We start from the raw sequence: 20047 nt of genomic DNA on the forward strand, positions 1-20047 counted from the left end.
GAGTTCATGTACTGCTTCAGTGATCAAAACATACTGATGATCACATTTAGTACTATTTTATTTAGATTCAGACATTGTACAAACACTAACAGTTGGTACTTAGACTGTGGAAACGTTCATTATGGAATCATGCACACAATCACAGTTTCTGAGTTTATTGATCAGAATCAAACAAAATGGCATTTTTATTACCGTCATATCAGCTCTGATGAAAGGACTTCTGATGTTTGTATTTTCAGACAAGTGTACAAATATTAATATAAAGTTTTTAATTAATTAAAGTTAAAGTTAAAATTGTCAATGCAGAATTTTTGATCAAAAACATTATTTTTACATGTATGTGAAATTGATATAAACATTTATATATCATCACATCATTATAAGGAAGCAGTATACTACGTTTAGTGAAACTGAATGAATCACAGTTCCTTTCACAGGACTATTAAAAGTTTATGTATTTGGGAACAGAATGTCAATCACAACAACTCAACGCTGATCTACAACCAACACAGCATCAGGATCCACAACATTTACAGGTAAAATATGTGTAATATATCTATAATATTTATTTTGCTTCAGAGACAACTGCTTCTGAATGCTACTTTTGTTGTCCTCATTTCTCTTTCAGTAGGCTGAGGTGGACTTTTCCAAGCTCCGTAGAAATATTCGGTCGAGCCAAATCAACAGGACCTATGCTGCACTAAAGCTGCCAAAACCATAAACACGTCCATCATACTCATTTTCTACTTTTTTAAGCTCATTTAAATCTTCATTGTCTAGAAATCTTATTAAAGCTACATGGGTGACATTTGGTGCTTTAGAAAACTGCATCATTACAGGCTCACAAGTATCGATTCAGGACAAAAACACAGTTTGAAACATAGATCAGAGGTGGGTAGTAAACGAGTTACATTTACTTCGTTACATTTACTTGAGTAATTATTTGGGGTAACGAATACTTTTCTGAGTATATTTAAAGATGGGTACTTTATACTCTTACTTGAGTACATTTTTGGGGAAAAATCTGTACTTTTACTTCGTTACTGTGGGCGACGCTCCTCTCGTTACTTTATCTTAATGCAATAAATGCTTCAGTTTATTCCAAACGCGACGTCTACTTTTCTCTGGGCAATGAGCAATGCCCATTCGCGAATGATTCATTCTTTTGAGTCAATTCTGTTCAAAGGCTTGATCAAACCAATTGGCAAACGAGTGAATTGGTTCATGAATCAGTTTGAATGAGTCGTTCAGTTCCCTGCCGCACGCGCTGAGCGTCTGAAGTGGTTCACTCGGAGTTGTAACGTTTAAGAACAGAAAGAGCGTTGAAAACGTGGCTGGAACTGCACTGAATTGAAATCTGCAAAGGTTATTATTTGCTAGCGATGGAGATCCTTATTAGATGAACACCGCGTGTGCTGTCTACTGTTTAACAGGTAATAACTTGGGCTACATTCGATTACAGTACACGATACCACTGTGACATTAGTTTGTTGTACGTGTGTGGCTTATAACAGAGGGGAGTCAAGTTGAATGCAGCTTCCAAAAGACAAAAAATAGCCGATTAAGATTTTATTAATTTTAATACAATCACACTGGTGCAAGTACGTTCAGCGAGTCATATTATCAGCTGCTAAATTCAGATCTGTGATTGCTTGCTGGCGCTGAGCCAGAGATAGATGCGTTTATACAGCGCTGCCCATTATAACAAATCACACATGATTCTTTTGAGCTTATTAAAGCATTGGCCAATCAGAGGCGTTCAGATGAGTCATCGCTAAAATGCCGGTGCTTCCTTCACTCGCTCACTGACTGAATACCTCTTTCTGGCCAATTCTCTCGCAGGAACAACAAAGTGCAGATGTGTGTACGAATCTTTAATTAAGATATTGATTTCACAGTGTTAACAGTTTCAGTGATTTTATGAGTGATGAGTTTCTGAGAGTGATTGAAATCTAGACTGTCAGTGAAAATTATCTTTAATAATGTAAATGTTATTTGCTCTCTTTCTGAACAATGAAAGATTAGTAGCAATATTTATATCACATTAACTTTCAATGTTAAATTCACATTTAATATAAAGTCAGTCGTATTAAAAATATGCTATGGCATGACACCTATATCTGTTACTTAAGTAAACAGACAGGGTTTTATAATAAATTACATAAATTGGAGTAAAGGCTGATGAAATATATACATTTATACACGCACACATAGGCGTCGATTTCGGGGGGGACGGGGGGGACGCGTCCCCCCCTGATTTCGTCATGAGTCATTTTGTACCCACCACTTTTTTTTTTTTTTTTTTGAAAACCTCGAGTTCTGCTGCTGCGCTGGCTACACGCTTTTCTGTTCATTAAAACTGCAACAACTGTAACATTATTTTCTCTATATGACTATCGCGCTTCTTTTTTTTAAAGAATGTTTTGCAAATGCGTTGACAGTTTGGAATGGACAGTGAACGAGCGGGAACGAGGCTACCTAGTCTTTGCTGGGATTGGCCAGAATTTCTGGCGAATGTATCATAGACGAGCAAGTCATTTAGCCTTCATACAATATCACAAGGTTGCATCCTAGTGCCATGGACTATAACATATCAAAGTGATAACCTGTAGAACAAATGGATGTTGTTGTACACACAGCATGGGTCTGCAGACCATTGACACAAAGGTAAGACGTGATAACTTATGTTTATTAAGATTTGCTGGTATTATGGCTAGGTCTTGTGCATTTGCACACAAGGGATCGGCTGTTTTAATTCTTCTCTTGCAATTAATGTTACGTTAGACTTCCTTAGCCACCAACTTAATTAGCTAGTTACGGTTTGCGTTCATACAGCAAGTATTGGGGGAGATGATTGTTGAGTAGTCAGTATCTTGTTTAATTATTGCTTGAATCTATTGCTGAATTCTGGAATAGTTGTGATGATGATGATGATGAGGAATGGATCAAGTTTTAGTCAAAATGCCTGATGTAGATTGGATGGATGCATGTTGTTGTGAATTGAGAGCAGTCAGATCATGGTGTGATAGTCAATAGTGTTCATCTGTGCTACACATATTTTTGCTTTTTCAATCTTGATAAAATTTGTAGTGCTTAAGTTGTGTTGTGTGTGGATATGGTAAATTGTACTGGGAATTAAATCAAATTATTACATGGCTTGGTTGAATTCCACTGTAGAATGAAGTCTTTTATTTCTTGATAATAACACCGTTGCCATTAAAACAGATCGTTGCTATGGACGCGGCAGGATTCTAATTGTAGAGACGGAACTATTTTCTTTAGCGGAAGCAATACAATCGTGTTTAAATCAATAAACTCTTTTTTAAATCAATATTTTGTGTAAAATTGATTTATTTGGTGGGTAGCCATGTAATAAGCGGGATAATGTAGAGCGAGGCCCGATTTTGGGTTAGATTTTTTTCCCCGTTTTCAGTGGTTATAACAAAGCAACATGAAAGAGAAATGTGGTAATCATTGTTTAGGTACATTAAACCACGTCATGGCCATGTCATATTGTCAACATGGTACTTATATGATGATATGAAGCAGATTAGTGGGTCATATATCATATGTCTAATGCTTTGTACGGCTTTCTTCTTCATAAAACGAGTCGGACATCATCACATTTTTGTATACATTTTTATTTATTTACATTAATACGACACAGGACGTCTTTCAAAACATGACCTGCGCGAAAGAGAAAAAAAAATGCATCATTGTACCCAGCACTTCTGAAAATGCACTTCTGAATGCGTCTCTGTCCCCACCACATTTCAAACCAAACTGACGCCCATGCACGCACACATACATTACATACATTTTATCTATATATCTAAATAAAAATAGGCTCAGTATATATGACCCAAAGTAACTAGTAACTAACTACTTGAGTAGATTTTTTATCCGATACTCTTTTACTCTTACTCAAGTAACTATTCAAGACTAGTACTTTTACTTTTACTTGAGTAAATATTTCTAGAAGTACTTTTACTTTTACTTGAGTACAGTTTTTGGGTACTCTACCCACCTCTGACATAGATTCATGATTCACTCGCTCATTAAATAAACTGTTTATTTTGAACAAATAAAGGTACATAGTGCAGCTTTAAGTGGTGAAACAGATGGATGTTGAGACGCATGTATCTGCTGCATGTGTAGGACACTGATGAAGGTCAGATATGATGATCCTCATACAGTGCAGGAGTCTGAGCAGTTAAAGGCTCAAGGTTTAAATCAACTTCACAACTCATTCTTCATATCAGCTCAAACTGAGCCTGCGACAACGTGTTCCTTTAATTACTCTGTATATGAATTTTAACCCACGCTACATGAACCTTTTCATATAAACTGGAGTAAATACAAAGCTAGAGCAAAAATATCAACATTTTAGCACTTCCGGTTCCGTCGTCCTAGAGTCAATGTTTTTTTTTTAATAGGAGTTTGGTTAAATCCCTTAAAATAAGACAGTGGTTCACACAAGCTCGAGATACTTTCATATGACGCTTAATTTCTCCGACACCGCCTGTAGTCCTATTTAGCAATCTTTGTTAAGAAATGTAACAGATTTAAAAATCACGAATGGGATGTAACTAGTGTGTTTTATGTCATAGAATAAAGCGTGAAAGTATCTTGAGCTTGTGTGAACCACTGACCTTATTTTAGGGGATTTAACCAAACTCCCATTCAAAAAACCCATTGACTCTGGGACGATGGAACCGGAAGTGCTAAAATACTAACTCCTTCCGTGTTTTTGCCTACAAAGTGACATAATACTTGCACCGCTGTATTATTCGTATGTCTAACTCTAGTGGATTGAAGAGATACAGCCTAATAGATTAGTGATATCAATCAGAAACATTGTTGAAGAATTGTTCAAGTATATAAATAATGGATATAATTTTAAAAAACTGTTTTCTGCCCCAATTCGCATTACCCATTTGTTATATTGTATTTTATATAGCATTTAAACCTTATACAGTCTATGATTTAAACGCTTGAGAGCTCCACACTCCAGATCAGCAGGTAGCGGAAATGCACCTTTTCAACTGTTTTGCCAAACCGCCAAAAATCGCGAGAAGAAGAAGCTCTCGCCTCGCCGTGAGGACGTCACTACTCGCGCCTTCCCGCGCAGTCAGTCAGCGTCGAGACTTCTGAGGAGTTCATGCCACGGTCTTTCTCATGTTTACACAACCGTGAGTTCAGCGGTTCTGCACTGTTTGTGTGTTTGCTGACTCAAACACTCAGAACAGCAGGAAACAAGCATGTGAGGAAACCCTGTTCAGTTCACGAAGACCTGAGCGCGTTTGTGTGTTTGTTTGTGTCGATGTTTGCACTGCTAATGTTGTTATTAGCGTCTCGTGAACGCGAACCGATGTCATGTGTTGCTGCTGCAATTTGATTTATTAACGTATTTCTCTCACGTTTATCTTTGGGTGATCAAATGTGTTAAAGTAGTCACTATATGTGGTTAAAATTAATTACAGATACAGCTGAATACTTTATAATGAACCTTTAAAACTATAAATGTTGTTTTGTGGTGCTCTTAGTGTGTAAAGAAGATTTGATCAGTTTCTTCACGTTTAAAACGATAACAAGTTATAATTGAATTGCTTTATTGCTACGAATGTAGTTATTAAACATAATGAAGATGAGTGTTATCAAATGTCTTTTAAACTCTCCCAAATAACAGGAAGATATACCCCCTTCATTATTTTTAATAACTAACGTTACATTCGTAGCAGAAGAATATATATATTAATATAAGGCATGGGCATGGTATAAGATTTTGACGGTATGATAACCTTAAGCAAAAATACTACGGTTTTACAGTATTGTTGTTAAATCTCTGAAATTAATTTTTTAAATGACTGGGTAAGTTAAAACAAAATCATATATTTTGTTTTTGAGCAACATACAGAATATTAGAAACAGTAGAATTAGTTTTTTTATGATTTGTTTCCTAAAAAGAAAAAAAAATGACTGACTGACATCTTTATTTAACCTAAATCTGTAATTAGTTATTTAATTTTAGTTATATAATTCATATACATATTTATATCATTTCGTATCATTTAGTTATATAATAATAATCATACACATAATTTTATTGAATAATAACCCAATTTGAAGCAAAAACAATGTGGACAAGCTTTGTGAAATTATACTATGTAAACTTTTCAGAAGACAGTCAGCTCCCCTCATAAACTCGCCCAAATCAATATTGAGGTTTTTCTTCCAATAGTCTGTGCATCATGAACAGCGAGTGATCTGCCTGCTACAGTATTTTTCTCTGTGCATACGTCTTCAGCGTCTCTGGCCTTAACAGTGTCAATAGACTTCATATTATCACATAATTACAATGATTGCATTGTAAAGCAGTTTGTGCAAGTCCCGAACAGAGAGTTGCAATAAGGCAAAAATCGGCCTTTGGCCACCCCACTCAGAACTGCAGTTTTTGTCCATTTTTTTCTTGGCAAGTAATGCATTTATTTAGATGCAGAACCGCCGTATCTCTTTTGGCTATGACCACATCAAACTGCAGAATTTTCAGACACGCACTTGAACTTCACCTCAGCCTCGGGCGTGAGTCAAACAAACTATAGAGTAGCCAAAATGAGCTTCAGTAGAACAACTGTGAGATCGGTTAGACTATTTGTCAGTAAAACACACTTCCCTGTCCCATCAGCCATTTCACTGTGCTGAGCACACACTCTTCAACAGTACGCAGATATGTGGCGCACGCTCTATATCACTTCATCATAAATAACCCGCACAAGAACTTGAGCATAGGCTACATACCTCATTCTGTCGTCAGCTAAAGTCATGAAATCACCAAAAAGGTGATTAGAATTGCAAACTGCATGTACGCAGCACACAAGAATGTCTCTCAAATGCATGTACTAAAATACATTCTGCAATTGAAGATTACCATATAAGGCACAAGATGATACTGTATGTATTTTTTATTTGTAATTTAATGCACAAATAAATGTGAGCACAGTGCACTTATACTAGAAAATATGCGAAAATAAAAACATTTAAATCCATAAAATAACTAATTTTATATTCTGCCATTTATGACTGTTGACTTTGGGCTTTTTCAAGTTTTTATCACTTACGCATGCTTCATTCAGGAGAATGCAATGTTGGAGAGCAAGCATTTGGGAGTTTCTAGAAGCTGAATAAACAAAGTTATAGTGAGCCCCTTTATTAAAATACCTTGAGGCGAGGAATAACAAGAATTGTCATTCACCCAGTATTACTTGATCTAATTTACAAATATCTCAATTACAGTTAAGTAGAAATCAATTGTACTCGGTTGTTCAAACATTTTTATATTGAAATAATGAAGATTTCTGTGCTGAAGATTTTCTGTCACAAAAGTGCACAGAATATATGAATTATGAGCGCTTGTTACTGAATGAGCATTTTAATTGATTCTTTGTGTCAATGCTGTTACATTTACTATAGTTTTATAATGATTTACAGATGGACAACACTTAGACTATGGTTTCTTCAAAGATAGGAGTTGGAGGGCATCTGCTTCACTTATGTAAATGCATACATGTTTAATTAAAAACAAAAACTCAGTAACTGATTTATTGTTGACTTTGGCAGATCTGCTGCTGCTACACAGAAATTCATGTTCAGTGAAGCTCCTCCCACAACAATCACATGGTCAGTGATTTCAACAACAGATACTGGTATTTTCCCATCAGTTTACAAGTGCAGCAAGCATCAGACCATCAGGAAGAAATGGAATATATAAAGACTGAGTTTATTAAAGAAGAAAGTGAGAACATGAGTGATCCAGAACCCTGCAGAATCAAACACACTGAAGAACAGAGAGGTTGGTTTTTATTCTTCATTTATGATGCTGAAGAACGTTAATGTTATAATGCTTCAAGCAGTTAATCAGATTTAGTTAAATATTGAAACTTGTTTGAAATGGGTACAAATTTGTCTTCATATTTTGGTTTTCAGCAAATGGTCAATAAGTGAGGTTTGAGAAACATTCATTTTTATCATATCAATCTGAATGTAGTTTTAGCTCTTTTATTTAATATTCATATTGTATTTATATTTTTGTGAAACTGTTACCAAAATGTTTCACATTTCTCAATATAGTTAACAAGTTTGTGTGTTTTGTTGTTATTTTTTAAAGCAATAAACAGTAAACACAAAATATATAAAGTAAATGAACTTTCTAGAATGGCTGACAGGGTGGTAAGCATGAATTATGCAAAATATTATTTATAGTGACTGATTAAGTTAATTTTTGTAATACATTATAGGAGTTATTCATAGTTATAGAGATTGCTTTTCTTACAGTAACTTTGGTAACAGGGTTGTTGAATACAGTCAACACTGTACTGTTGGTGTAAAAATGGATTGAGAAGAAATATGGGTTAATAATGTTTTAGATAATCATGTGGTGTTCTAAAATAGATACATATTCAAATTAAATTGTAATACATAACAGTTAGAGTCCATTTGTAATATTAATGAAAGCTGTAGACGTTTTGTTCCTAGTCTGTTCATTTCAACATTTACTATTTAATTTTAAAGTTTATTAGTAAACTATGAAATAACTTTAGTGATCAATATAATAATTCATATTAATGTTTATTCATTTACAAAGTAAGGTTCAGTACTGCTACTGCTTTTTTAAAAACAGTAAAGCCCTGTTTTATTTTTCATTTAGTGTCCATTATACAAACTATCGGTTGATTAATCGGCATCAGCCAGTGTGGTTCATCCTAGCTATCGGTAAAATCCACTATCGGTCGACCTCTACACTGATCTATATGTAATGAATCTCTATTATAGATCAGTGGTTCTATAGTATTTTGTAGCGCCATTTGTTAGGAATCATTATTTGTTTTCACTTATAAGGATTAACACTTCGGGCACACCCCGTAAATCAACCCGAAGTCTTATTCAGAGTACCGTGAGACATCAGGTCCGCAATCCAACGGTAGCTTCAGTGGGAGACACAGATGTGATCTAAACAAATTGAAAACAAAAAAAAACCTCACAACCGATCAAAAATCCAGCGACTGGCTCTTCCTTAGATATGCGAGTTGTTTTGTGTACTTCTAAACAAGACGCTGTTTTCCGGTGGACTCAAAAACCATTGTACTCCAGAATGAAAGCTGGGTCAGCATGAGAACTCTATGGTAAGTAAATAATATGTTTGATTTCCTTTATTTGGTTATTCGGGAATATCCACAATATTAGTTTGCCCATGATTGGTGTAATGTAGTATACCTTTTCATATGTTCCTGTATTATTTCATGCTGCTACATGATTATATCCAAGCATGTAATTATACACCTTCAGGCTTGTATTATTTTTACAATGCTTTTTGTTTTTCATTCTGATAGATGGCTGGGTAGAAAACAAATCCCCTGTGGCGGTATTTTACGGAACCAACAACATGGAATGCAAAATGCAACATTTGCAATTACACAGTAAAATTTGGAGCTGCAACAGGAAAAAAAATAAAACCCCTCAAACATGTGGCGTCACCTTAAATATCGCCATGCATCTGTGAATGAGGAAGCACAGAACAAAACAGATGCTGCTTCTAACTCCGGCTCAGTGAACAAAGTCCAAGAAAATGGCAAAACTCTGATCCCAGTTCAAAAGTTATTGAAACATTAATAACAGAGGTGATTGCCACAGACAATCAGCCTTTTACTGTGGTTTCAGATGTTGGCTTTCAACGGTTGTTGGCTGTCGCTGAGGCTAGATAAACTCTGAAAAACGAAAAGTACTACTGCACAGACATGCTTGATAGTGTGCACATAAAAGTAATGGATAAGATCAAAACTTTGATTGCACCAGAGAGTTCTGGCTCTCATTTGGCTTTCACCACAGACTGTTGGTCTGGGGATGCTGAATCTCTGATGACTCTTAACCTGTTATTTTATTGACAAGAACTGGGAAAGAAAACAAGTCATCTTGAGTGTTAAGGCCATATTCGGCTCTCATACTGAGCAATACATTAGCCAAAATATTTCTTGACATGCTCGACCAGTGGCAAATTTCAAGAGAAAGAGAAGTGCTTGTTCTCAGAGATAGTGGTGCAAATGTTGTGAAAGGCATGTGACTGGCAGAAATACCAGACTTCAGCTGCTGTGGTCATTTTCTGCAGCTTGTGGTGAATGTGCAAGGACATGTGCAACACACTTCAGTCACTTTGTGCTGGCAAAGCAATGTGTGAGGGCCATACAGGAAGAGCTTGCCCTTCCAAATAATGCCATAATTCAAGTTGTGCCAACACGCTGGAACTCCACTCTGCACTTGCTGCAAAGAATGTTGGAGCAGAAGTGTGCATTGAGTTCAGGGGAACATGGGAACATTTAATGGCCAACTGCAGATCTTCAAATCTGCTAGAGACACCGGGTCCCATTAAAGAAGTCAGTCTTGAAACGAGCAAAGCTGAAGCATCTTTCTCGTGCATTATTCCAAACATTGCTTTACTGAAAATACTCAAAGTAAAGTAAAGGGGCCCACAACAGGAAGAATTCAAACACTGAGGCAGACAATGCTACAGATTTATTCCAACATTCTCAAAGCTCAAGCTGCTCCAGAAGTGGAAGTGAACATCACAGAAGTGCTGAACCTTTACCTTAGGGAGCCAGTTATTGACAGAAATAGTGGTCTATCACTGGAATGGTGGAAACAGAATAAGTCACGAGTGAGTCTCCTTGCACCACTGGCAAGGAAATATCTCTGTTCTCTGCCCTTCACAGTTCCAAGTGAGAGAGTATTTAGTGAGGTTGGGGCCATTTATGAGAAGAGAAGAAGAGATGCAGGCTCACTAGAGAAAATGCAAAGAAACTTTGTTACCTGCATTATAACTTGCCACTGTCAAACTGGGGCTCCAATATAAAGGGACCGGTAATGCTGTGAGCACTTTTGTCTACATTTTGTTGTAAAAATGGTTTAGTTTGTGTTAACCAAAAAAGACTGTGAAACCGGGCTGCTTTCAACTTCACCAAAGCATTTATTTATTAAAATATACCTTGCATTGCATTTGTTGACATTTTGTTTGTTTAGGTGTTTCGCCATTTATGTAAATATTGCAATAGAGCTGTCAAAAAAAATAGTATTTCCAATATTCATTGAAATGTAAAATAAAAATCCACATTCAAATGCAAAAACGTTACATTTGAATTTTAGGTGTGCATTAAGCAGGCTGCCTTATAAGCCCAGTGTATACTTCACATTCCGTGTTTCGTTCCGTCTCGCCAGCAGCCGTGTTCACACAACTTTCAAAGGCAGATGAGCTCGACACGCAGTGCCACTTCTGTTTCATCATTCACCTCGCACACCGTCCACGCGGTCTCAAAAAACTGCCTGCACACGGATGTAGAAAATGACAATGCAGACGGTGCGTGGACGGCCAAAGTATACTTGACCTTTATCAGTGGTGCATGAGATGCGATGACAATTTATGTATTGCATTATAAGGTTTTTGTTAAAGCCACTGGAAAAAAAGAGAATATAAATGTGGAGAAGATCTTGTTTACATCAAAACTGAAACCAAGCCGTTCACACAGAACCCATATTTCACACATCTTCTAGAGGGACATCGTTGGACTCTCGTCTCGCGCGAGAGCCGCATGTTTAGAAAGCCATGTGAAATTAATGTATGTTAAACTTTTTAAAAACATATCTTGAGCCTTTATGGTGGGTTTTTGTTTCCCATCCCAGTGCATCTCATATTTTTAAATAAAAAAAATGTATTCTGTGTGACTGGCTTTCCTTTGCATGCATACATGACGCTGTTTTGTTTATAGTTTTTTAAGCAACTTAATTATTTTTTTTCCACAGTCATGTTTTCTTATGTTTTGAATAGATGTTCATTAGTAATATTTTGCTTGATGCGCCCTCTTGTGGCCTCAGGAGACAAACCACAAGCTTTTCTTCACCATAACTTATATGTATATTAAATTCAAATATAATATGAATTTTTATAATATTTAGGTACAAAATTCGAATTTAGTTTTTCAGCTATTTTGACAGCCCTATGTTGCAGCAGACAGAAGGAGCTGGATAAAAATTATATTGATTGAAGTTTTGGTATTGTTTGAATTGTTCATTTATGTGTTACCTCAATTGTTTACATTTTGTTTAGGTTTTCTAAATATTTTTGTAGATATTTCAGCAGCAAGAAGGAAAGGCTGCATGAAATCTTGTTCATTTAATTGTTACCTAAACTAATTGTTTAAATTCAAGCAATACATATTTATGTATTTTATATATATATATATATATATATATATATATATATATATATATATATATATATATTTCAGCAAAAGAAAAGGATAGGCTGCACTAAAGGATTTTAATAAATATTTATGCATAATAAATGTTTGTTAGTTTCACCAATTTTTTGCACGTCTCTCATTTACTGTTATAACATACTATATATCGGCCACACATCGGCCTATCAGCCAGATTGATTTCTCAATATCAGCATCAGCCATTAAAATCCCATATTGGTCAACCACTAGTATTTATATGTTAGCACTGACAACACTTCATTTTAATGCATTCATTCATTTGTATTTCATACTGACTGATACTGCTGATACTTACATTTTAATTGTTATTCTGATGTTAAGTCGAATCCATTCCCCACTGTGTTATCTCACTTAATGTTACGTCTTTGAGCCAGGTGTAACATATTGACACATCATTAATAAAAAAAATGCATTACAATGATTGTAATTTTTTAATAGCAGTTTTTTATTCTGCTATTACATCAGGGCTTACTTTTACATATTCCTGTCTATGAATTATTTTGGTTTACTGAAAATGTTTGACTTTTTCCTTAATTTCAGACTTTAAAGAAGAGACCGAGGAGAGTGAAGTGGAGGAGAAACATCATGTCAAACCTGAAGAGAAACCTCAGAGTGACTTGCAAACTAAAAATAAATTTTTAAATGAAAATAGAGCTGAGAAATCCATCACCTGTACTCAGTGTGGAAAGAGTTTCGCATACAAACAAAGTCTTAAAAATCACATGATGACCCACACGGGAGAAAGACCACACAAATGTGAACAATGTGGAAAGAGTTTCACGCGTTCAACATATCTTAAAGAACACATGATAATCCATACAGGAGAAAAACCACACATTTGTGATCAGTGCGGGAAGAGCTTCACACGCAAACAAATTCTTAAAAACCACATGATGACCCACACAGGAGAAAGACCACACAAATGTGAACAATGTGGAAAGAGTTTCATGCGTTCATCATTTCTTAAAGAACACGTGATTATCCATACAGGAGAAAAACCACACAAATGTGATCAGTGTGGAAAGAGTTTCATTAAATCATCATCCCTTAAAGGACACATGAGGGTTCACACTGGAGAAAAGCCGTATGCATGTGATCAGTGTGGAAAAAAATGTCTTGGATCATCAGCCCTGAAGAGACACCTGACAGTTCATATGAAGGAGAAGCCTCATTCATGTTCTTCATGTGGAAAGAGTTTTACACTGTGGCGAAGTTTTAAATCACATCAGAAATCACATACTGGTGTAAGACAATACATCTGCTTTGAGTGTGGGAAGACTTTTATTTCGGAATCCCATTTAAAACAGCACCAGATCATTCACACTGGAGAAAAACCACACAAGTGTTCACACTGCGACAAGAGATTCAGTCTGTCAGGAAATCTGAACAGACATGAGAGGATCCACACTGGAGAGAAACCACACGTGTGTGATCAGTGCGGGAAGAGTTTCAGACACAAACAAAGTCTTATAAACCACATGAGTATCCACACGGGAGAGAAGCCACACACATGTGATCGATGTGGAAAGAGTTTCACGCGTTCATCGACTCTTAAAATACATATGAGGGTCCACACCAGAGAAAAGCTGTATGCGTGTGATCAATGCGGCAAAACATTTCTTGAATCATCAGTCCTAAAGAAACACCTGACAGTTCATATGGAGGAGAAGCCTCATCCATGTTCTTTATGTGGAAAGAGTTTTTCCCTGCTGCAAACTTTAAAATCACATCAGAAATCACATACTGGTGTAAGAGATTATGTGTGCTTTGAGTGTGGGAAGACCTTTATTTTGGAATACGATTTAATACGGCACCAGAGGATTCACACTGGAGAGAAACCTTACAAGTGTTCACACTGTGACAAGAGATTCACTCAGTCAGCACACCTGAAAACACATGAGAGGATTCACGCTGTAGGCATGATTAGTGACAGTACATTTACATTATATTACATTGTGAACTAGATGAACCCTAGAGAGAGATCCCCTGTGAAGACCGTGTTAACTAGACAGCCATCAGGTCAAGACCACAGGAACCGACCAAGCCCTCTGCACAATCAGAACTGTGTTGCAGTCTGGAATTAAACCACACCATGTTGGTTTCATCTGAGCTTCATTTTTCCCAAGGTTTTTTCTCCATTTTGTCATTGATGGAGTTTTGCTTCCTTGCCACTGTCACCTTTGGCTTCATTAGTTGGGGACTGATTGCAGAGACATTACTGAAAGAGAGCTGAACTGAATGATGATTTCACTGAAGCGTCAATTACAAAGCAATGCTGCGCTACTTTCTGTTCCTGACATCCGTTTGTTACGGAGCAGAAATATCATGTTTTATATTAGTGATGGAAAAGATATTACAATACCTCTGTAAAAACTAAATCTGTCACACTAGTTACAGTTGCTGTTTTTATAAAGGTGCAGTTACTTTTGTTACATGTAGAATTTCACATCGGAGACTCACTCTCAGGACAAACTTAAGCAAAGTATTTTCTGGTTGAGAATAAAAAAAGACCGAAAGCACATAAAAATGGAAGTGAATTGATTAAATTATTTTAAAACATTCTTGGTTTTCACATTTTATTTAACCCTCCTACTATTAACTTCCTGTTACCATTTGGGTGCTGATAAGAGCAAATGTTTAAAAAAAAATCTGTAGGTTTATGCTGTTTTTTGAGTTATGATGTACTTTACCTATTTACCACAAAATTCCTCAACTACACCAATAACTTGCATATAAAATATTACATTTGACTTAAAAAATACACATAATATTTTGCCCTCCTACTGTACAGGTCCTTCTCAAAAAATTAGCATATTGTGATAAAGTTCATTATTTTCCATAATGTAATGATAAAAATTAAACATTCATATATTTTAGATTCATTGCACACCAACTGAGGCTTTTAAAAACTCCCAACCTGGTTCATTACTCAAAAACGCAATCATGGGTAAGACTGCTGACCAGAAGGCCATCATTGACACCCTCAAGCGAGAGGGTAAGACACAGAAAGAAATTTCTGAACGAATAGGCTGTTCCCAGAGTGCTGTATCAAGGCACCTCAGTGGGAAGTCTGTGGGAAGGAAAAGGTGTGGCAAAAAACGCTGCACAACGAGAAGAGGTGACCGGACCCTGAGGAAGATTGTGGAGAAGGACCGATTCCAGACCTTGGGGGACCTGCGGAAGCAGTGGACTGAGTCTGGAGTAGAAACATCCAGAGCCACCGTGCACAGGCATGTGCAGGAAATGGGCTACAGGTGCCGCATTCCCCAGGTCAAGCCACTTTTGAACCAGAAACAGCGGCAGAAGCGCCTGACCTGGGATACAGAGAAGCAGCACTGGACTTTTGGACAAATTTTGCATGTCATTCGGAAATCAAGGTGCCAGAGTCTGGAGGAAGACTGGGGAGAAAGAAATGCCAAAATACCTGAAGTCCAGTGTCAAGTACCCACAGTCAGTGATGGTCTGGGGTGCCATGTCAGCTGCTGGTGTTGGTCCACTGTGTTTTATTAAGGGCAGGGTCAATGCAACTAGCTATCAGGAGATTTTGGAGCACTTCATGCTTCCATCTGCTGAAAAGCTTTATGGAGATGAAGATTTCGTTTTTCAGCACGACCTGGCACCTGCTCACAGTGCCAAAACCATGGTATTACTCTGCTCAATTGGCCTGCCAACTCTCCTGACCTGAACCCCATAGAGAATCTGTGGGATATTGTGAAGAGAAAGTTGAGAGAGGCAAGACCCAACACTCTGGATGAGCTTAAGGCCGCTATCGAAGCATCCTGGGCCTCCATAACAATAAAAGACCTGAAATATTTCAGTTGGTGTGCAATGAATCTAAAATATATGAAAGTTTAATTTTTATCATTACATTATGGAAAATAATGAACTTTATCACAATATGCTAATTTTTTGAGAAGGACCTGTATGTTGTTGTTCGTGCATAAGCTTAAAGATCATCTTAATTTAGCAAAAACAAACACTTCAGAGAGGACATACAGGCTATTTCTTCTGTGCATCATAATGAAAGCTTTGTGAAACTACATAGCATTACTAGAGATTTGGATGGCATTTTCGCTGCTCTAAAGCAACTACGAACACTTAAAAAAAAAAAAAAAAAAACTTTCCTATTATGTATGCCTATGATAGACAATCGAACCAATCAGAGTATGGGGTGGAGCGAAACTTGGTGCAGCCCCCCAATAGTATGCAGTCAGGTGTATTTGGACATTTCTGACTCAACGCGGAGAATACGGTAAGACAATAAAATATTCTTTTTATTCTGTCATGGCTCCCTTTCAGAGACCCAATATAAAGAGTACGTCAGAATAAAATCAAGTGTAACAATTTATTATCAAGTCAGGTAAGTATTATGCCAACTACATGGCCAATTCAGAGATATCAAATCAATACAAGACATCAAATTCTCAAAGATGAATCTAAGAGTAAAAGATGCATACCTGACTTTTAGTGAATTACATAGTATTAAGTGTGTGAATGGGAACAGGAATGGGGACCCTGGGAAAGGGCCTCTTTTAGTGAATTCAAATCAAACTTATTAAATCAACACTAACATTAATTTACTATGTGTATTTGTCCGTTTTGTTGTATATTTCTATGTCTTTACTACATAATCTGTGTTATGTGCAACTGCATTATGTGCAACTGAAATGGGCAAATGTCCAATGCATAAGGATGCTAAATATACCTTATCTCTTAGGATCTGTATGATCTTTTAGATGATGAGACCATTGTACCAGTTGCACTGAGACATTTCAAATGATACGAGATATGACTGTTAGTTCACTTGCTTTTAATCATTTTGAGCAGATTGAGTAGAAGGAAACATGGGTGAAGGGATTTAAAATGAAACAAATGGACAGACAGGGAGGGGGTCTCCTGCACCTCCACTCTGGGGGGTGTCTCGAAGATGTCCGTGTATGTTTGTATTGGCTCAGGAGATCAAAGTATCTTGAGTTTCTTTTTATCCTTACGCATTGGACATTTGCCCAATTCAGTTGCAAACATTTTGACAGCTGTGTGTGTATTTGACAATTGCGCAAGGAAAATTGATCGCAGAACTGGGATCACATAGATATGCTTCTGTATCCCGCCTTCACTTAGCCTACTGCATGTTAATTGATAACTAATTGTCATTGGATGGTAATTTTGTTCTACGACATGCTTAGTTACCTTTGATTAGGCTGTTTTTGCATGAATTTTGCATGACAGAACACTTTACTACTCACTCTGATCACTCAGTCGTAAAGAAATTTTGTTATACGGGACACAGCATGATTTTTTTTTGTTTTTTACATAGGTGTGGACATTTAAAATAGAACTGAAATACAGGACTGTCCAGGGAAAAACTGGATGTCTGGTCACCCTTTTTTAACTCTTTGTGTTAAAGGACTGCAAGTTTAGGAGTGCTAATGGAAGTGATCTCCTGCAACTTTGTACTGAAAATTTTTAGTGAAGCTGCTCCTCTGACCTGTGGCCTTCCACAAGGCTCTATTTTAGCTCCCTCTCCATTCTCTGTACATGCTGCCTCTGGTCTCTATCCTATGAAAACATGATGTGTCTTTTCATTTCTATGCAGATGACACTCAAATCTATCTTCCAGTTAAGAAAAACAACTCCACTGCGATCACTTCTAAGTTGGCTAGTCCAAAATGTCCTCTTCTTAAACGAGGACAAGATCGAGGTAATTGTTTTTGCTCCAAATGAGAACTCTGTGTATAAGCCCTGAGCTAGAAAGTTTATCCATTTTTAGATCCTCACGGGTGCAGAATCTAGGTATTATTATTGACCGGCATTTAAAATTAATTAGACATATCTCCTCTGTTATTGGATCCAGTTTCTATCAGTTTCAATTTCTGTCTAAAATGTTAAGCTTTCTCACTCCAAAAACTCTAGAAATGGCTGTTCATGCTTTTATGTCATGTCGCATCTAGATTACTGCAATTCTTTGTATTGCGGTATATCTAAATCTCAAATTGTGCGACTTCAGCTTGTCGAAAATGCTGCAGCCAGACTTCTTTTAAAGGGCAGCAGTGGCTCAGTGGTTCATGTAGGTTGTCTACAAACCGGAAGGTTGGTGGTTCAATCCCCAGCTCCACCTGACGAAGTGTCACGCTGTCTGGTCTCTGTTTCCCTGAGTCTCCACTAGTGGTCTCACTTCCCCATAGGCACCTCACTGTAGGCACTACAATTCCCACAAAGCCTTGTCCCTTCATCACAGTAATTGCACTCCTGTTAATTGCACTCAGGTGTCTTCACTTGATAGTCATTACCCTTCCTATATTAACCCGTCTTTTCTGTTTGTCTGGATGGAGTCCTTTCTTTCCGTCACCCAGTTTCCTCGTCTTCCGAGTTCCTGTTTCTAGTTCCATTCCTGTTCCTGTTCCTAGTGTTTGTTTGTTTTGGATTGATTTCTGGTTTTGACCCCTGCTTGTTGGATCCTGATTTGAATTACCCATTAAACCACACTGCGTTTGGATCTCTTGTCTCCTTTGTTTCCCTGGGTCTCCGATCGTAACACGAAATCCTTGAGCAAGACACCTAACCCCGGCTGCTCCCGACGAGCTGGATGGCGCCTTGAATGGCTGACACCACAGTCGGTGTATGAATGAGTGAGTGAATGGGTGAATGTGAGGCAACTATATATATATATAAAAAAAGCACTATATAAATGCAGACCATTTACCATAAAGTGTTGTAAACATGAACACATCACTCCAATTCTCAGATCCCTTCACTGGTTGCCGATTTGTCAGAGAATAGACTTTAAAATTCTCTTTGTTCATGAATCCCTACATAACAAAGCTCCTGTCTATTTATCTGAACTTCTTCATCTTTATACTCCAAGCCTACAATCCTGTGACCAGGCCTTGTTGGTGGTTCTTCATGCTAGACTAAAGCGTAGATGGGTGTGTGCATTTGCGGTGGCAGGGATTATACAACTAGATATTCTGTGGGCCATTCAATTTTAGTGAAAATCCTCAAAAATGCTGGTGGTGGCTGGCAACTTTTTCCAAAAATGTTGGCGGGGACGAGATAATTGTGCTGTTTTGCACAAGATGTTGCAAGACTAAATTAAAGGAAAGATAGTGGAATGAGTGAAAAAGTAGAGCATTTATTTCAAAGTCTCTGTCTTGATAACAGACATCAGTGTAAGCTTAAAGCTGCAGATGTTCTTCAGTTTACCGCACATTCATTAGAGTCTCATGAGTCTTGTGCTGAGAAGGACCTCATTCAGAATTTCCTACAGAAACTACTGATGATGAACTACAGCAAGATACATAAAAATTAAAGAGACCAATAATCAGCATGACGAAAAACAAAGAAACAGTGACTTATTTGAAGATGTCGATGTTTTCACATAAATACTATTGTTTACAGAAGAAACAAATGAGAGTGATGCTATTCACCCGATGGATGTTCAGATGGCTGTGTTTCATTGTGCTGATAGTTTCCTGAAGCAGCTGATGGTGACTAAACAGTCTCAGTGCCAGTACGCTCTGCCTCTGCTTGTTCCTGATCCATTCACACAAGAGATTGAGTTTCCTCTCTGGACATTCAGACAAATTAACAAGAGCTGGAAGATGAAAAAAGCTAAAAATGAAACCATTGGAAAAATCCAGCCTATCTGGAAAGCAGAAACACCAATGGTGTCTTTCTTCAGGTTTGGTTCAGTGTCCTCATCCAAATCTCAACTGTTGAACAGTTTG

At 37.2% G+C, this 20047-nt stretch overlaps 1 protein-coding gene across 1 annotated transcript in view; it reads left to right on the plus strand.

Annotated features, from left to right (window-relative positions):
• Nucleotides 1–5090: 5090 nt before the first annotated feature.
• Nucleotides 5091–20047, plus strand: part of LOC132160225 (zinc finger protein 721-like) — a 39128-nt gene continuing 24171 nt past the window's right edge. The window contains exons 1-4 of the mRNA XM_059569961.1: nucleotides 5091–5263; nucleotides 7618–7849; nucleotides 12861–14283; nucleotides 19789–20001. Coding sequence (XP_059425944.1) covers nucleotides 7675–7849; nucleotides 12861–14283; nucleotides 19789–20001 — 1811 coding nt within the window. The 5' untranslated portion in view covers nucleotides 5091–5263; nucleotides 7618–7674. The remainder of the gene's footprint in view (nucleotides 5264–7617; nucleotides 7850–12860; nucleotides 14284–19788; nucleotides 20002–20047) is intronic.

Source organism: Carassius carassius, chromosome 16 (genome assembly GCF_963082965.1).
Source record: "Carassius carassius chromosome 16, fCarCar2.1, whole genome shotgun sequence".
In the NCBI taxonomy this organism is placed as follows: Eukaryota; Metazoa; Chordata; class Actinopteri; order Cypriniformes; family Cyprinidae; genus Carassius; species Carassius carassius.